Source organism: Adelges cooleyi, unplaced genomic scaffold (genome assembly GCF_023614345.1).
Source record: "Adelges cooleyi isolate 19-005CV unplaced genomic scaffold, UGA_ACOO_1.1 ACOO_flye_CR_arks_rails_tigmint_CR_PRNA_23, whole genome shotgun sequence".
In the NCBI taxonomy this organism is placed as follows: domain Eukaryota; kingdom Metazoa; phylum Arthropoda; class Insecta; order Hemiptera; family Adelgidae; genus Adelges; species Adelges cooleyi.
In genome coordinates this window covers 2,443,668-2,463,353 of record NW_026095893.1, presented here as the reverse complement: position 1 = coordinate 2,463,353, position 19,686 = coordinate 2,443,668, and the positions used below count along the sequence as shown (strand labels likewise).

At 28.2% G+C, this 19,686-nt stretch overlaps 2 protein-coding genes across 3 annotated transcripts; one reads left to right on the top strand and one right to left on the bottom strand.

The window, feature by feature from the left end:
• The first annotated feature begins 363 nt into the window (after positions 1-363).
• LOC126835610 (xaa-Pro aminopeptidase ApepP) lies at positions 364-11,290 on the top strand. 2 transcript variants are annotated; one of them, XM_050568300.1, is made up of 13 exons: positions 366-524; positions 4,612-4,726; positions 4,812-4,980; positions 6,255-6,491; positions 6,585-6,680; positions 6,764-6,960; positions 8,129-8,279; positions 8,351-8,477; positions 8,545-8,694; positions 8,786-8,915; positions 8,999-9,176; positions 10,809-10,984; positions 11,046-11,290. In XM_050568300.1, the coding sequence occupies exons 2-13, from the start codon at positions 4,616-4,618 to the stop codon at positions 11,166-11,168; spliced, it is 1,845 nt and encodes a 614-aa protein (XP_050424257.1). In that variant the 5' UTR covers positions 366-524; positions 4,612-4,615; the 3' UTR covers positions 11,169-11,290. The 2 variants fall into 2 exon arrangements, with proteins under 2 accessions (XP_050424258.1, XP_050424257.1); XM_050568301.1 differs by lacking the exons at positions 10,809-10,984; positions 11,046-11,290 and adding an exon at positions 9,313-9,372 and having other exon boundaries at positions 364-524; positions 8,999-9,223.
• Positions 11,291-11,321: 31 nt separating this feature from the next.
• LOC126835851 (cholesterol 7-desaturase nvd-like) lies at positions 11,322-19,285 on the bottom strand. Its single transcript, XM_050568698.1, is given in 8 exon segments — positions 11,322-11,462; positions 11,464-11,484; positions 13,010-13,168; positions 16,946-17,013; positions 17,730-17,834; positions 17,837-17,899; positions 18,644-18,836; positions 18,926-19,285. Coding segments are annotated over 8 exon segments (816 nt in total). The 5' UTR covers positions 18,992-19,285.
• Between the last annotated feature and the right edge of the window lie 401 nt (positions 19,286-19,686).

Genomic DNA, 19,686 nt, shown 5'->3' with positions numbered 1-19,686 from the left:
ACCTACTGTGATAGGTAGAATGGTAATGGGAATCAGGAATGTGAGTATAGTGCACAGATATATATATAATAAACTGTACATGCCACCAATAGAGAAGATTGAAGCAGCCACTTTCCGCCATCTTGGTGGGAATTAGAACCTTATCACGTGAGAATAATATAAGTTTTCAACAATCACAGGTATATATATAATATTGATATAATAATATATACAGATATATATAATATGCATTGATAACACACATAAATCCCACCAGAATGGCGGATCGTCGGCTTCAATTCTTATCGCTATAGTTAGCAATCTAGTTTATTTTATATATCTGTGGTATATTGTGAGAATGAGATAACAGAATATTAAGATAGAAGGATAATTCACAATTCACATTAACAATAAAGTATAAACATTACATTACAATTTTCCGTGTCATTTTTATTATTTTATTAGGTATTAATTTTGATTTCGTGTGTTCATACTTGTATGTATCTACTTAAATAAGACATTTGTACTCCTTACAAATCTTTCAGGTATGTCTAATACTTAATAGTATATCTTAAAAAAAAAATTCTACACATTTGATACAAAATTAATTTTGATTTATTCTTAATTTTTATCGGTGTTTAATACATAACAAGTCATTAATAATTTATTTTATTGATATGTTATATGTGTTGGTTTTATGGGTCAATTAAGAGTTACACAGTTACAATTACTGAATCTTGTTAGTCTTTAGGACTAGAATGATACAAACAGTTGTGGTGTGCTGTGTGAACTATCTTTGTGTGAGACACTTGATATTTATTTAGATACCAGCCTACTGACCTACCTAATTTGACTTCATTGACTTACATCCTAATAGTTTAACAACAAGTAATTTTTAGTTTGATATAATATCATAGGCGTGCCTACAGCGGCAGCCTAGGGTGCCTGGGCTGTCCTTGCAACTTTTTAAAGGCGCCGGTCAGAGTTATTAGACAAATAAATTAAAATTAAATGATTTTTAAACATTGATATAAAGATTTGTTAAAAAAAAATTAGGTAGTATTGTCGAATTGATGCCTCTACTCTCTGACCATTTATCATACTTATCATTATTGCAATATAATATGTATGTAGATTGTGGGTAACTGTCACTATTTATATGAATTATTTTTAAAACTATTGACAGCAAAAAATTATCGTAGTAAACGGTTCATAGACATGTTGTGGAGTGGTGGTGTTAGGCACGTAGCTAAGGGGGGTTAGGGTGTGCCTTGCCTACCCTATAATGTGTCCGGCCTTAGGCCGGCCCACCCAAGGTATTCAGTGGGGCCCATTATCATACGGCGGCGTTTAATTAATACCACCTTTAATAAAAATGATTATACTCTTGTTTTTACCCACATTAGATTATATAATTAACGAGGGCATAAAAGTAAATAAAGTAAACTTGAAATGTTCACTATATATTAACAATACACTTTTGCAAACTTCAAAAAAGTTTCAACTACTTACCTATGTACTAAAAATAGAACTTGAATTTTTAATTTTCAATTTTTAAGTTTTGATAAAAAGACCTGAAAATTAATCATGACCTTACCCAAATATCCATGTAACAATTCACAATCATACATTAAAATTAATATTTAAGTTAAATTTAGTTTAAAATATTTGAAATGAAAAGTTAATATAATATTGTATAATATATTTTAAATTTTAATGTTTAGACCAACATTTTTTTTTTTTTATTAAAAGATTTTCTTTATTTACAATCTATACAAAATATGTATAATCAGCAAGTCTGATGACAAAGTAACAGTGACAATAATGTATGAATACAAAAGGCTCTCAGCAGTGCCACCTGACCAGAATAATTAATGTTTATGTATTAAGTAGGTCCCCCTGGGCCATTGCCTTTTTAGCCTTCTAGGAATAAGTGAGACAGAGGATAATTTTTTAATTAGAGGATTGGAATGGGAGTGTAGTTTAGAGTAAAATTTGGTACAGTGGGATTTGGCCAGTTCGTTGAGGGTTGTTAGTTTGTAGAGGTTTTTGTTTCGTACCAAAGTGCAGAGGTAATTATTCGTAGGCAAATTGACTGAAACGCTTGGAGGGATTTGGTGTTGGACGGCTTAGCAGTCCCCCATAGTTGGATACCGTAGAGCCAGGCTGGACCAATTATTGACTTATATATAGTCAACTTATTTGATAGGGACAATTTGAATTTTAATAGTGGTCTTAGAAGGTGCAATCTGGAGTTGACCGATTTGCGTTTTTGTTTTAAATGCGAGCCATGTTAGATGTTTATCAAACGTTAGCCCCAGGGACCAAAATTTTAAATTTTATAAATGTTAAAAGTGTATTCAAATAAAATATTTATTAACTGTTTAGAATATAATATTTATAATAGTATATATATTAAAATATAAAATTAATTTAATTTAATTTTATACTTTAAATAAAAAATTGCAATTTAGTATTATATTTTATAAATATTTTTTTCCAAGTTTTTTATATTTTCGTAAAATATTTTTTAAAATATACGTTTTATTATTATTATTTATAAGTGCACTGTAGTACCATGACACAAGAAAGGAATAGTGCATTATTATTTTTATTTATTAAACAAGAGTTGGTGAGTAATAACAATTTTGACGAAGTTATTGATGATTTTAAAAATGTTCCAACAAAAAGAAGACTTGTTCTTTGAAATATGTCATAAAATGTTATAAATATTATGTGTTGTTACTATTATTATTATTTTTACATGTTATGTAGGTACTATTTAAAGAACTTTGTTATTGAATACACTTACACATTATATATTTTGTTAATTATGTAATTCATTATACGTTGTAAAAATGTTTAAATCTATTATAATAGTTTTCGTTTAATTTTACATAATTGGGATACGATTATATGATTATTTTTAATGAAGATAACTAGATTAATGTGTATCTAGGTGGTATAATAGATAAATAATATTTCTGGAGTTAAATTCAAAGGTAGGTACTGAAAATACTGTAAATTATTAACTGTAAATAGATAATATACTTGTTTTTTAAATTTGATTGGGGAACTTACCGCCCCTCCCCTTAAAAAAATACGACCTTGAGTTTAAGGGGCTCTTTTCGATTTATGAAGGTAGCGCCACTCATAAGCTAGGCTGCTGCTGCCAATGAAGTCTAGTCACGCCAATGTATAATATGAACGTGTTTACTTTTAACACATTCATTAAAATTATATTTTAGAATTTCCATTGAAAAATAAAAAATGTATAAATAAAGTTCTAATTAGTAATATATAAAACATACTACTTGTAAGCCATGGAAGTGTCTAATTAAATAGGGATGAATAAATTAAAGGCATTAAAGGCAACAAGTAGCTTTTGATAAAAGGACTTGAGTTCAATAAGAAAAACACTTCAATATTATTTACACTAGTTGGGTTTGCCATTTTTTTTTTTTTTTCATTTCTTTTTTTAATCTATTCTTTTAGAAAATGGTTTGTTGCACCCATGGTTATAATATAGTACATTATTATTATTGTACGTCATCTCAAAATTGTTCTATCAGAAATAAAATGGTAGCGTAACGGGATATCAGTTTACTATAATTATAATGTATTTTACCATGTACTTATATACTTTATTTTGATTGGCTGCCTGTTACGCTGACATATTTGTTTTTATCATTGAATATTTGATGATGAATATATGTGCAATAACTTTGTATATTTCAATCATAATTGCACCAAAACCACCAAATGGATGTTTCTATGCATCACTCTTATCTTTAAAGTTAACGGTTAATGAATAAGAAATTTTATTTGTCGCAGTTTTTAACTTTGACACCAACATATTAATCTTAATAAAATCTCATTATCATTATTTATGTGCAGTAGTCCTTGGATATTTTTAGGTATGGTTTTTCTCAGCACACACCATGTATTAAAATTTTAAATTAAGTTATCATTAGTCAAAAACCAGTAATGGTATACGAACCATACAAGTATGCTGTGAATAAATGGGTTGTAGAGGTGGTAACAAATACGATTGACACAGGAATAATAAAATTGGTACCAAGACTCATTAAATACAGAGAACTGAACAGCGATTATTTGCAAAGATATTTTAATACTTCTGTAATATGTGCTGTATATTTTATTAACAATTATGCATTTTTCGATTTGTACTGATAGTGGTAACCTTACTTTTTGAATATAATTTGTACTGGACAAATTTTACTCCAAAAACAAATAAAAAAAACATTGAGTAGCTACTTTGTTTATTCAATTAAGATTTATGAAATTTGATAAAGGTAAATATTAAGAATTAACTCTAAAATATTTATTCTATTGCAACTATTAAAAATTAATGCTTTCTAAGCTTTGTGTTGAAAACAAAACAATTATCCCTAACCATCACCAACCCACATTAATGAGAGACAACTATCTCATTCTTATTAATATCTTCTTACTAGACCTGAATTCTAATAGTCAATTAAAAATCAATAAAATAAATGTTGACTTGAAAATTGAGAAAGAAAATTCTGTTAATGATAAATTTTGTTGTGTAGTTGATGTATAGTAATTAAAATTTGTATTGTTTTTATTGTATTTTAATTTTTTTGGTAGCATCATGGCTGTTGGTACCGGACATCTTTTATTAAAATTTCGAGAATTGTTGAAGATGAAATATTTAGGTGAACTATTAAATGGTTACATTGTATTATCGGAAGATGCACATCAAGTGAGCATAATTGTTGCTTTTATAATAATATATTATTTTTAACGATGGTAAAAATGAACATTTAATTATATTTTTTTTTTTTTAGAATGAGTATATTGCTGCAAGTGATGGACGTAGAGCTTTTATTACAGGATTTAATGGTTCTGCTGGTTTGGCTCTTATTACTCAAAATGAAGCATTACTATGGACAGATGGTCGTTATTTTTTACAAGCTAATCAGCAGTTAGACAATAATTGGACTCTTATGAAAATGGGTTTGTTATTTAAATTTGTTTTTACCTGTTTTTTTCTTAAAAATTATAATAGTTTTATTTATATTTTATAAGTTTTAAGGATACACCCATACTGATAAATTAACCGAATTAGGTAACATGAAAATAATTTTTGTATGTATGGGTGTTTCCTCAAATTTAGTAAATAATGAAAACAATGTTAAGGCCCCTGGATACCGACCGTTTTTTTCAGCCAAAATACATCATTTTTTGTCCATCGCACAGGGTGAACCATTAATTCGATAAGCAATCTAAAAACAGATATGAATTTGTCGTGAAGTTTACTTGAGATCGGTCAGAGCACTTTTTTCAATTTTTAATTTTAACCCTTTCCAAATTTGATTTTAAAATTTAATAAAATGTTCAAACGTGTTTTATGCGTAGTAGGAATAAGATATCAAAAAAGTACGCTGACCGATCTCAAGTAAACTTAAGACGAATTCAAATCTGTTTTCAGATTACTTATCGGATTACTGGTTCAGCCTGTGCGATGGACAAAAAATGTACTATTATATTAACTAAAATGGCTTTTACTCATAGACAAAATTATTTAAATTAAAAATAATACCATGAAGCTCATATAAATTAACCGGTAAATTAATTAACATAATTAAAATTTAATAAAACCACTTTTTTCTTAAATATTGCCTATACAAAACTCCTTAAAAATGGTCGGTATCCAGGGGCCTTAACAAAAAACGATTTTGGCCCAAGGTTAGGTTAGGTTAGGTTATTTTTTGACCCTTATAAAGACAGTAGCGGCAGAAACCAAAACGCATTACTCTTGTATGTATCTGCACAGCCAGGAGTGACGCTTTATGGTTTTAGCACTGTAACGCTCTTATATGAGATTAATAACGTTTGAAAAAAAAGTACTATGAACTAATAAAATATACGGACCAAACTTTAACCGAGAAACACATACATATAAAATAAGAAGTAACTAACATATAAAAAGACTATAGAGATATTGTAATGACAGCGTTAGTCCTAAATGGACCGTTAAGTTAATAAAGAAGAAGAAAATTATTAACAAACCCCACATAAGCTTTCAATTAATAGTATTTGTTTATGTTATAGTAGTGTACAATTTCACTTTTAAACACTCTTAGGACTAAAAACAAACAGTTTTGAAAAAATTACTGTTTGATTAATTAGAAATAAGTACAAAAAAAAATTGTTGCAACTAAACTGCAATGTGACAACAAAAATGTAACATAAATTGTCTTAAAATTTGTTAATTAAATGTTTATTAGGTTTACCAGACACACCAACAATATCAGAATGGCTATCAAAAAACATGAAACCTGGTTCAAGAATTGGAGTTGATGCCAATCTGATAACTTACAGCGAGTGGCGAAGAATTAATAAAGAAATAAAGTATAAAGGAATAAGTTTAGTACCATTAGAAACCAACCTAATTGATCTCATGTGGTCAAATCGTCCAGCAGTTCCATGTAATCCAGTTAAACCGTTGAACGTCAAATATTCTGGTAATGTGTAGTATGATATTCTTAAAATTGAGAATTTAAAATTATGTGTGTTCAACATGTCATTATTTTCAATATTGTCGTATATGTTGCCAGGTAAAATATGCGGAGAGAAAGTGGAAGAAGTTCGGCAAAAAATGACTGAAAAAAATGCTTCTATTTTGTTAGTCACTGCTTTAGATGAGATAGCGTGTAAGTTTAATACATTTAAAAAATATTAATAAGTGATTTTAATTATCATTATTGTATAATATTATTTATTGAACCATTTTTAGGGCTGCTCAATTTGAGAGGGTCTGATATTTCTTACAATCCAGTTTTCTATTCATATGTGGTTTTAACACATACTGATGTTCATCTGTTCATCGAAGAAAAAAAACTTGAAAAATCAGTATTGGAACATTTCAAAAATGAAAACTTATCTGTTAATATCCATCCATATGAAACAATACATACTTTTTTCAATGATATAGTAAGAAATAGTTTTGCACTTAAAATTATGTAAAATGTTTTATTTCGTAATTAGACAAATATGAAATGTACTTTATGTACATTTGTCTGCTTGTCTAACTATCTTTCTAAAAACTATTGATTTAATTATAAGTTATTAATTAATTGATTATTATATTGTGGTACATATCTAACTTTATCTTATAAGAACCTTTCACATTAATTAAAAGTTAAAACCTATAAACAAAAAATAGTATATTATACAGCAGATAAATTAGAGTTTCATACTTTTAATACAATATATAATATGTATACCAAGTGATTCTTTTAATAATACCCTACACTAGTTTACTCTTGAAATTACAATTCAGCTGTTATTCTTTTTGAACACAAATTTGTTAATGTTATATTACAGTATTAGACAATATTTAAATTTTTATCTTTTTTAATATTTTCTAGAGCTTTATCAGCTTTTGAAACTTAATAATGACATAAATATTTAGTTAAATATTTAAATACAAAACAATTTTCTGAAAAGTTTGTCTAATCGATAACCAGCTTTGAATAAATAGTTTTAAAGTTATTAAAGTTTAAAATATGTGACGGGAGGTAGAGTATGTTTAAATAATGCCCACAGATAAAGAAAACCACACACCACCCTTCCTCCCGTCCTTAATTTTGTGTTTTAATAACTATTTATTAAAAAAAAAGACCAGTAAAAATTTCCAGAAAATTATTCCCAATTTAAAAATACAATTAAATATATATATGTTACCATTTAAGTTTCAAATTTTTTTGACCAAATTTTATATAGTAAATTGCTACTCCTTGCACAAGGTAAATATGTTTTATACTGATTAACTGATATATGAAACTACAAAACTATGAACTATGGATACCAGATCCTAAAAATAAAATTATAAGAAGATAAAATTGAAAATTAAGTTTAATTTCTGGAGTACTTAAGTTCTTTATGTTTAGTGAAAAATTGTAATTTAATTACATGTAATTTTTGAGGTGCTTATTCGATTGTAGATTATTTTATTTTATTTGTTTACCTATTTCAACCAATAGATAAATTTATTAATAACATTTTTTTTTTTAAACTAACGTATTTATAAGGATGTATAATTTCTAAATGCATAAAAAAAAAATCTATGAATGTTTACATTTTGTATTGGTTTTCTTAGTTGGCATCAGATAGTAGTAAAACTGGTAAAGTTTGGGTTTCGGATAAATCCAGTTATAATTTAGTCACTACTGTTTCAAAATCAAATCGTATATCTAAACCAACACCAATTCCTCTTATGAAAGCTATCAAAAATCCAGTTGAAATTAAAGGTATTGGCAATATTACAATTTATTTTTGAAATTAATGATAAATGAATATAACATTAATTTGGGGTTTTTAGGTCTTATTAATGCTCATATTAAAGATGGTGCTGCTTTGTGTTCATATTTTTCTTGGCTAGAGGAAAATATATCTCAAGGAAATTTGACTGAAATATCTGCAGCAGAAAAATTATTATCATTCAGGAGGTTTAGTATTATTTGCTTAATAGTTCTTATACATATTATACTATATTTAATAATTTTTTTTTCTTAGTTTGCAAGATGATTTTGTAGGATTGAGCTTTGAAACTATATCGTCTTCTGGCCCAAATGCAGGAATTATTCATTATTCTCCAACACCAGAAACTGACAGGGCATTAAGTCTTAATGAAATGTATTTGTGTGACTCTGGTGGTCAATTTTTGTAAGTAATGCTACTAGCATATTATCATTGTCATTATAAATATTTGTTTTTAAATAGAACTATTAACTAATTTTATGAAATAATTATTTAGAGATGGCACAACTGATGTTACCAGAACATTACATTTTGGAACACCAACTGATTATCAAAGAGAATGTTTTACTAGAGTTTTTAAGGGCCAAGCAAATTTGGCAATGAGCAAATTTCCACATAAGATTTTAGTAAATACATTGTTTCTAATAATTATTCTACTTTTTCTAATTGCATTACACATTTGAAACTAATTTAAAATTTTGTATTCCAGGGTAACTGTTTAGATTCATTTGCTCGTAGATTTCTGTGGGAAGTTGGATTAGATTATATGCATGGTACGGGACATGGGATTGGTGCTTATTTAAATGTTCATGAAGGCCCAATGGGAATTTCTTGGAGAGAGATACCTAATGATCCAGGATTACAACCAGGAATGTTCTTGTCCAATGGTAATTTTGAATGTTCAGAATATCATATATTAAAAAAGTGTATAGAGGTATCATTTAATACATTCAATACCTTAAAACTTAAAGTTTAAAAACCGATCTCAAGTAAACTTTATGATAAATTGAAATACGTTTTCAGATTTCTTATCGTAACACTAGGTTGGCTGGGATTATGGACAAATAATTTCTTTGTAGCATGTCAGATAAAACAAATAGGAAATGTCAATACTCTTAAAACAGTTATAATTGGAAAAGTTTGATATAGTACATTTATGGTACTTGTGGTACCAATAAATTTGCATGCACGTATGGTATGTTAAGTACTAGATAGGCGATTATAACAACAGAAATACTCAGGTTTATATTAGGCAGATAATATCGCCGCCCCGGTAGAACAATGACACAACTGCAATAATTGAAATTTTGAAGGAGAACCAAAGAACCAAATTATTTTTCAAATGAATGCACAATTAATTATTACAATTACAGTTATGTTGTTTTTCTATCTTCTATTTTTCTATCGTTGTTCTATCTTATGCGTTCGCTATATCTAAACACATTGAAGCATTTAGTCCATTTTACCTAATTTTGCAGTTGTTTCATTGTTCTACCGGGTGGCAACATTATAATGACCATTACCTAAATGCGTTGTATATTATCATAATTGGTAAACAAACTAGCCACACACATTAAGTTTTTGAATTCATGATAAACTTCCTTCCATACTGTATAAAGACAAAAACAGAAATTTTACCTTAAAAATGTAAAAAAAATGTCTGAATTAAAGTAAAAATTGTGAATGTTGAGTTAATAATATAAAAAAAAACCGACGATAAAAATTGTCTACGATTATTATTTAGCCAATAATGGAGAATATACGTAGCTATGTTTAGATGAAAACATTTTTTTAAATTGCTGTCAAGGATGCTGTGATAGTTCGAAAAACATTTCAACTACCAAAAAAGAGTCCTAATTACTTAACTAATAATTGAATTAACACATCACAGTTGATAAAAAAAAACTAATAATGATAATAGTTTTAAAAATGAAAAAGTGTAAATATAATATTTATGAATTGTTTAAAAATAAAAATAAAATCCTCTTGGGCAGCATCCATCCATGGCCCTTGCAGTCAAAATATGCAACTAGTTGTAAAAAATTATTCTTAATACTTCAACATTTTTTTAATAAATTCCTAAATTATAATAAATTTTAAAAAAAATTTGACTACATCTAATTTAATGGGCGGCCAACTGATGAAAACCAGTTTTTTATATGGCCGTCTGGATATTCTTAAATTAGATGGAGTATAAAAAAATTGTAGTTTGTTATTTTGACACTCGGAAAATGTTTTTGTTTTATTATAGTTTTCTAGTTAGTTTGTTATACAAACAAGGTACAACAATTATTTCTCATTTATGTCCAAGTACAATATTTTTAAATTTCCTTTAAATTTTTAAGATCTATACCTAATATTTTGTATGTGCATTCAAATTATAAGGTTTTACTATTTTATTTATTTCCAAAAAAAAAAAAAGTAATTTTTTTAATTAAAGGTGAACAGGAAGCAAATAATTTGTTTTAAATAGATAATTTGTTTTACTATAATACATTTTTCAACTCTATTGCCTGTAGAACCTGGATATTATGAAGACGGAAAGTTTGGTATTCGTATTGAAGATATAGTACTTGTGAAAGACTCAACAACCACGTTTAAAATGCCACAGAAACCATTTTTGGAGTTTGAAACTGTAACAATGTGTCCCATTCAAACTAAAATGTTGGTTATTGATATACTCACCGATAAAGAAGTAAGTAGATTAATTCATTGAGCCAATGTTAAAATAATTATTTTTATCAAATCTGTGTTAGATTGCTTATTTAAATGATTATCACAAGAAATGTTTGGAGACATTAACACCACTACTACAAAAAGTTGGCGATGAAAGAGCTATAAGGTGGCTAAAAAAAGAGACTGAACCAATAAAACGTTAATTATTAAAATTTCTTGTTTTTAATTGTATTTGTTCAGTTAGTATTATTTTAATGATTTCATAAATTATGTTATATTTAATACTTCTTTTGCTGCTTTGAAATAAAAAAATACAAACTATTTATTTATGTATTTAATTAGATTTACACAATTAGTTACCATTCCATTGTTTTAAAACTAAATTTTGGACTATTTTCACTGTAAAATTGTTTGAACCATTGACGGTAAGATAAAATTGTTAATTCTTCTTTTGTACACAAAGGTTTTTCTACATAAATCTTGTGGTTCCAAAATCCATATTATTATATCTCTCTCCAGCTAAAATTTAAAAAACGAGTTAAGAATAAAACAGCATAATTAAATTATGCTTATGGGTGTTACATACCTATTGTGAACGCCTATAAATAATGTATCATTTTAGTTTTAGAACTTAACATTATATAATTGAATCAGTCATTTGTGAAACCCCATAAGTCAATATTTTAGCCAAAATAGTTTTTTTGTTTTCGATTCTTAAAGTGACACACATTTTATGAAAATTGGAGAAATACCAGTTATCGCAGAGTTTTCTTCCCTTCTAAATAGGGATTTGGATTTGCCGTTTACATGAGATGGACCATTAGTAGAAAAAAGGTTTTTGCTTGTCCTGTAAAATTTTGGTTTTGGGACTTTTCTTAAAGGACTTGTGCAATTGTAATGGAAAAAATTATCTTAATTTTCAACGTTCAAGGTGTTAATAGTGTGTTTAATTTTATTTTTAATGTTAAAATAAAAAGTTTATTAATAATTTAAAATGAACTGTTAGTAGATACTTAGGAATTTTAACGTTTTGCGACTTGCGAGTGATTGAAAATTGAAATCCACATGATATCGCGAATTGTAACCGGAGGGACGGTGTAGTTATAAGGAGGTTGATCAACTATGAGTATGAACAAATAAAAAAATGTAGGTATGCAAAAACTCAAGTTATCAATTTTTCCAATAGTGAACTTATTTACTGTTGGATCCTTAGATCATTTAGTATAATAAAGTAAAAATAAATATAAGTAAATAAATTTACTAGGTTTTGTAAGGTGTATACAAAATTACCTCCTTGTAAAATTAAATAAAAATTAGTTCCAAAAACCGTTATATCTCATCTTATCATTAGTTCCATTTATTATTCTAGTATTAAAGTAAAAACATTTTGGGAGTTCGGACGAAGTGAGGCAACTGCGCCAATTAACGGTACAAGTACAAATGAACATAATGTACATAAAAATATGTTTTATGGCTATAGGTAACCAATTTGTCTTATGTTTAGCTTTGATAGAGAACTATTACCTATGTTATCAACAATATTAAATAATGAAATTTCTTGAAAAAAAATTATTTAATATCATTCTCGACTAGATCTACAAAATTGTAAACAAAATCGTTCACTATAGAACGAGTTTCACATATATTTTTAGGGGACCGGAATTAATGCCTATTTAACTCCTGAATCCCGTCATGTTTCGAAGCGAACGTAAATGTATTCGTTCTGCGAGGTATTAATAACGAGGACGTTATACTCGTTATTAATACCTACGTTATATTAAATAAATTGTTTTATGTAGGCAATTTTTCGAAAAAATCTAAATTAAAAGCTTAAGCTTTAATTCCAAATTCCTAACTAATACAGTTTATAAATCAGAAACATTATACGCTTATTGTACTTCTGAAATACAAAACATTGCAAAAGCTTGTTTCCCTTTTAAATCGAAAAAAAAACATTTAGCTTACAACATTTTTGAACTTGAAAGTTAGGTCAAAGTAAATCATAATATAATATTGATCATTCGTATAAAATAATTTTATATACCATAATTGTTTCCATTTTTAGAATGATTGAAGCAAAACATGATAATTGCAAAGGACAGTAAATGTGCTGCACAATTTTTTGAATAAGAGGTTCTACAGGTGTAACCACTTGTATTATTGTTATAGTTCCAATCAAAAATTTCATGTTTAAAATTACTAATCCAGGTACAATCTAAAAACATAGTTGTATATTAAAAAAAAAACACTTATTTTAAACTCCCATATTTATGTATAGATGTATATTTTTTTAATGATTACTCATTACACTGTTATGAAGTTTATTCTTCGCCCCTCTCCAAAGAACTCTAGCTGCGCTTATATAAAGTTGAGCTCAAAGGGTTTTAAAATGTATTTTTTATATACATATATACATTTACTAAGTACGTTATATACATTTGTTAAGAATCAATATTCTTAGACAGAAATTTTATATTAGGAAGTAACCAGAGTGTAGTTGAATATCTAAGGTTTGAAAGAGTTGTAAGTTAAGACTATTAAAATACATGGAATGTTACGACGATAATCAGCAGAATGAATAAGTGATTCTATTACTATATTTATAGATAAAATAGTAAAAAAAGCGTATTACCTACTATCTTGAATTATAATTTCTTAGTTTTACATAATCTGAATTCGTGTATGAAAGATTGCATTTAAGTTTATTGAAGATTACTTATGTAAACTACCTTCATACAAGAAATGTTTTGAAAATATTTACGAATCGATGAAGCGCTGTTAAACATTTTTCATGAACATATAGAAAATACGAATTTATAGCCAAATTTATTAAATATTTTGATTATAACATGTATAATTTAAGTAAGAAAACTAAACTTTTAACCCAAAATTATATTACACATTTTATCTTGGATTCTAAATTTCTTCACATAGTTAAAAAAAAAATGATTCAGAATGGATAAAGGAACATGGCTGCATCTGATTTGAGGAATATTTTACAACCTTGTACATATGTTCAGTACACTAAAGGTGGTCATAAACATGTTTTGCAGCTCACAACATATTATATATATATATTTTATTTACGAATATTCCGAAAAAACCTCTTTTTAGTATTAAATGCTACCTATGTGTTGATCAACCCTTTTAAATAATATAGACACTGAAATTTTTTTCTTGTGGGTGCCTCGAGCTGTTGAAAGCTTTTACTTACGTTTAGTATAACCCATGGCTTAAATATTCCAAGTTATTGCAAATCTCCACTCTATTATATTAACAATTCACAAAATAGCAGTGTCAGGGCAGGGGATATCAATGTTTTTAAATAAATATATTAAATATCTTTACAAAATAAATAAATTTGATTAGCTCTCTTTACGCTACCGTTTTATTTCTACTATCAAAATTGTCAATGGGTAGCAATGCAATAACCTTGTGTATCTAAGCCAGGAGTATTTCTACATTAATGTTAAAAAAGTACTTAACAATGAGTTTAATATTTTTTTTTTGTGATACTTAAAATCATACATCATGGCTGGATCGCTTGAAGCTTATTCAACCGATCAAGTCGTCAGGTGGAAAATATGTAAACATCTGCTCTTGTAAATTATTGCGTTTACACTGCTAAAAGACAAATGTTTTAACAGCAAGCGACATAAATAAAAAAAAAATTGCAAAAATTAGTAAACCGCTTCAAGAAGGATTTCTTCTAGCGCCATTCGTGGTACAGGGGTCATATGCTTTTATTGTTAGGTATACTCGGTGCTGGCGTGCTACCCTTTAGGTTACCTAATATCATTAATTATAAATATCAATATAAAATATTAATATTATTTATAATAATAAAGTATAATGTTATAAAGTTGAATCTAATTAAACTATTTTCTTGGACACTCTAACTTACAAGAAAAACTGTATACATTATATATAGCATTTTTAAAAAAAAAAATTCAGCTTTTGATGATTTACAATTAAGGGGATTGAAAGCGGTTGAGTTTTAAGGAATTTATACAGGTAGAACTGGACATTTTTTATTCTATTAACGAATAATATTTTATTAATTCGACTAAATCTAAGATGATTTATTCGAATAAAAAAAAATATTTAAATAATTATTTAGATAAAAAATAAATAAATAATGCTCAACTCTGTATACAAGGAATATTTAAGAATAACTTATTCTTTGGTTTTAATAAATGTTAAATTTAATAATAAGGGTTTTTAATCAATTTCGACTATGTCCATTTATTTTATGTTAATTTGTTGATGTTAATCATCAACGTAAATATTAATTTTAACAATTTTTTCCATGAGTAAAGGCTAGTTTTGATTCAGTGTGACAAAATTGTGAATTGCTCTTTACTGAGCTATGTTAGAAACAGATTTTCTTTTAAAAATGATTTTTTTTTCTAATTAAATGAAGTAAATTTGAAATTTTTCAATAATAAAACGCACATTTTTTACAAAAAATAGACAAAAAGTTTTTTGGTAACACAATTTTGATTGTTTAGAGGATTGGAAAGCAATATTTCCTGTCTGCGTTAATTTAACGCACAGCATAGCAGTTAAGACTTTAGACATAGAGTTTCATTCCAACGTACTGGTACCAATCGATCTACTGATGCTCTAAGTAATTTAAAATACTGATTTCGCAGAATATCTTTTAGGAAATAACTTTTCCACTTATTAAATGTTTACTTTAAACTTGCCAGTATTTAATTAAAAAATTAAAAATTAAATATAAAAGATTTTTTCAAAAAACTACATTGAACAAAAAAGCGAAGAAGTCTTCCCCTAGAAGAGATTCTTAGAAATTTAAATCTGTGTTCAGATATCTTATCGAATCAGGAGATTTATCAGTACGTTGGAACGAAAATATGTCTAAATTTCCTGTTTCGCGTTAGATAGATAGCGACAGAAAATACTGCCTTACAATGAGAAATTGTTTTTCAATTTCCATTACATTATATAATACTTATATAAAGTATTATATATATATATATATAGTATTAAATAGTTTTTTTTGACATGGGTATGTCTTATGGCTGGGGGTCATTCTTAAAATTTGTCCGTCACGTTTTGTGTCACAGTGCTGACATCATTATGGATTATGGAGGAGGATCTTGGAGGGATTAAAGGGGAGTATGGAGGTGAGTTAATAGAGATAGTGGATTAGAGATACAAGATTGCAGGACATATCCATGTATTGATGTATCAACATGAAGTATAGATACTCTTAACTTTTTTTTATAAAAACAACAATTCAATAATCATGGATGGGGTAATTTCACCCAAAGTGGTGGTACATTTGTGTCTATGGCAAATCATGATTCAATATCGGTGTCATTATTTTTGTCATGTCTCAAAAATAGTTGACTTAGGGTGTATTTAGTTTTGCTAAAGGTTAATTTTGGAGAAATACGAGTTACGACTCAACCACAATAAACTATAGGGCGCACATTTTAGGTGTCTTTCACCATTAGAACTTCGCTTCCCTATCAAGTTATGCATTTTTCGCTAGGGTTTGACTGTTTTCGTAATATTTTTTTAAGGAGTTGACAACCTTGCTATATTCTCTCGAAAACCAACCATGTTGTTGAATTTGTCTGATAAGCAGTTTATTATTAGTAAACAAGTGGGGATGGGGTGAATTTTTGGATATGGTTTTACACCCTGTCAACGATAAATCACAACACGAAAGTCATTTTATCCTAAATGTATATCAGAATATGACGATATCTGTCAGTAAATCCATATCATTAAAATTAAATTGTTTTATTCCCAAATAAACCAAGATAATGATAGTTTCCATAGATATTCTGTCACCCCTGGCCCTCAGGGTAAATAAAAAACAAAATGTTTTTGTATGACGACCTTTTTGAGATTTTAACCTTTGAAGTGCTAAGAAAGAAGATAATTATTTTTTTTTTTACCCTTAAGTGACCACATTTGGCGAATTGGTCAGGATATATTAATGTACAGAAAAAGCGAAAAATAGCCTGAACAGATTACGAACAATTTGGCACAATATCTTTTTTAAGTGAAAATCTTTAGTAAAAAAAATTGTCGTTATTAAAAACAACTAGTTGCGAACTTCTTTTTTTTACATAAGTATGTCACGTGTTAATTGGATCATTGGAAAATAAAAAAAAAATTGTTTGTTTTCGCAGGAAAGAACTAACCTAGTGTGTTGTAAGTTTTTGGCGGATAAGGACAAACTTGTTGTTTTTGAGAGAACGCGCTAGGTTTTGTAAGAGACGATGGATGCATACTATGTAGTATGTATTATACTATTAGAAGAGAACAAGTGGGTAAGGCATCAGTGTGTTCAGCGCTCACTATCGCTGGTTCGACGCTTGGTCATGGGCGCTCCATTTGGCGGGGGAGAAATCGTCTTGAAAAAAGAAAACGCCATCGCCTTTCCGGCGACGGAATGACGACCTGTCCCGGTTAGAGAATTATTCAAGAAACCATCTCATGATAACAGTGTTGGGTTTCCAATGCGTCTTTAGCTACATCATTGGTCATTATACTATTATATTTTGATAGGGTACGCGTTTTATGATTGCTAATAAATAGAGTATAACATGTGAAAAATTTGGCTAACCATTTCTTACGTGTACAATTATTATATGAATAAAAAAAATACCTATAAAAAACAATTCTTTTATAGCTTTGTATTAAAGAAACATCGCCTTAAAATGTATTTCGCCAGTTAAGCCGTACGTATTATTTCAATGTACACTTGTAAGTTTAATATTTACCTCTTGAACAACTGTTTGCAATCTTTACACACTTCCCGCTATTACCCGAAAATGTCCAACCATGACATGGGCATTGTAGACTATTCCCTATAACTGAGCCTCCAAATGAGGACAGTTGGCATCTAGAGTGTTGATAATGCCATTTTTTGATAGGAACACGGCAAAATGTTCTCATGAAAGTTATTAACATAGTAAATATTAAATTTGGTTTAATTATATTTAAAACAAAAATGTTTGTTGACATGTTATGTAAGTTAGAGCATGTTATGAAGTTAAACAAAAAAATAAACAAATATTTTGAGCTTAACTTTGTAATTTTGATAAGAAATTCCATAAATAAATAAAAATAACGTAATATCTGATTTATTAACTTTGGTTAGCAAGAAGAAAACTTCTTTAACATTATATTTTTCATAAATTACAAAATGTTTTTCTCTTACTTTACATTCCCTCCAGAAACATTCCCATAAAAGGAGCAATATAGCGTACCCCTCCATTATTTTTTCTATAGAAATTGATTTTCATTTCCTACCATTAGTAAGATGAATTATTGACGTAGAATGAAATAATTCATTTATAATATTGATACATCTATAGTCTATGCAAATGTTAAAATTTTAAATTGCATTATGTATTTGTGTATTGAATAGTATCATGAGGCTTTTGGCAACGTATATATTGCCCTCTAGATACAAGAAAATTGAATAATACTAAATCATTTGTATCATTTTAAAATTTTAAAAAATTACTGAATATCAAATAAATGTCCTCAATAACTATGACATAAACAAATTAACAAAGTTATTAATAAAAAAAATGATTAAATTACTAATGAAGTTCAGAGTTAAGTAATTTAAAATAAGACATATTATGCTAGTTATTGGAAAACGGCAAAATTATAAAATAGATATTACCCAGAGCCGATACATATTGGACTTGTTCTAATTTTACTTGATCAGACTCGATGATCGAAAACCATCCATTCGGGAAAGCAGGTGGCATTTGTTCTTTTTTCTTAAGCTTCATCGCTTGTTTGATCATGTGCAACCTGTCATTTGATGCCCACTGGTTTTGTGATAAACCCTCATAGCCCAAGTGTGCCAGTGTCTACAGATTAATGATTATTATATTATATCAGTTACAGAACGCATTGTTAAATGCACTGTCATTGCAGTTGTCATCGCCGTCTAACCTACCCTTTGTATATTCACTGGTCTGATTAATAAATGATAACCGTAATACAAAGTAAACGCTACTGACATCGCCGCCACAGTTATTTTTTATATTTGTTTATCCATTTTGGTATTTGCTGTACTCGTAAACGTCGAAGACGAGCTTCAATGATAGACAAATGATCAGAATCTGTGTTGGACTTATCATGATTACGACCTGTAAACGTGTTGCTCGTACACCTTCATGCATACAAACGTATATAGACATTAAAAAAATATTGGAAACATGCCGTCAGTTACGGTCTTAAAAATTTAAATATTAAAAGACAAAACCGTAAGTAAACAGATTAACTGTTGACTGTCTGTTGGCTGTTAGGCAAAGGGTGTGTAGGTGCCGCATGGAAAGCATTCATATTTTTTTCGGTGAGATGTATTTTCATTTTGCTCGTTTCAAGTATTGTTGTCGATGAGTTAAATAAATAAAACGGCGGCGGCGGCGACGATTTTTATCTTACCAAAACTGATTACAATGGTGGCACGAACACGTGAACACGGTTATATGTATATGTTTATGCCTATGCTAACGTAAGTTATGTCTTATGGTTTATTCATGCCGACGATGATCGAACAGCAGAAGGCGTAATAATATTGTAATAATTTTTTTATGTTAGAGCGCGCATCATGCAAAATGCACTACTAATGCGGTACATTTGTCCGGTTAGACGCATGATGGAGAATATAGTTTTCCAATAACGTGTACGCACGTTTGCTAGCGGAATAAATTA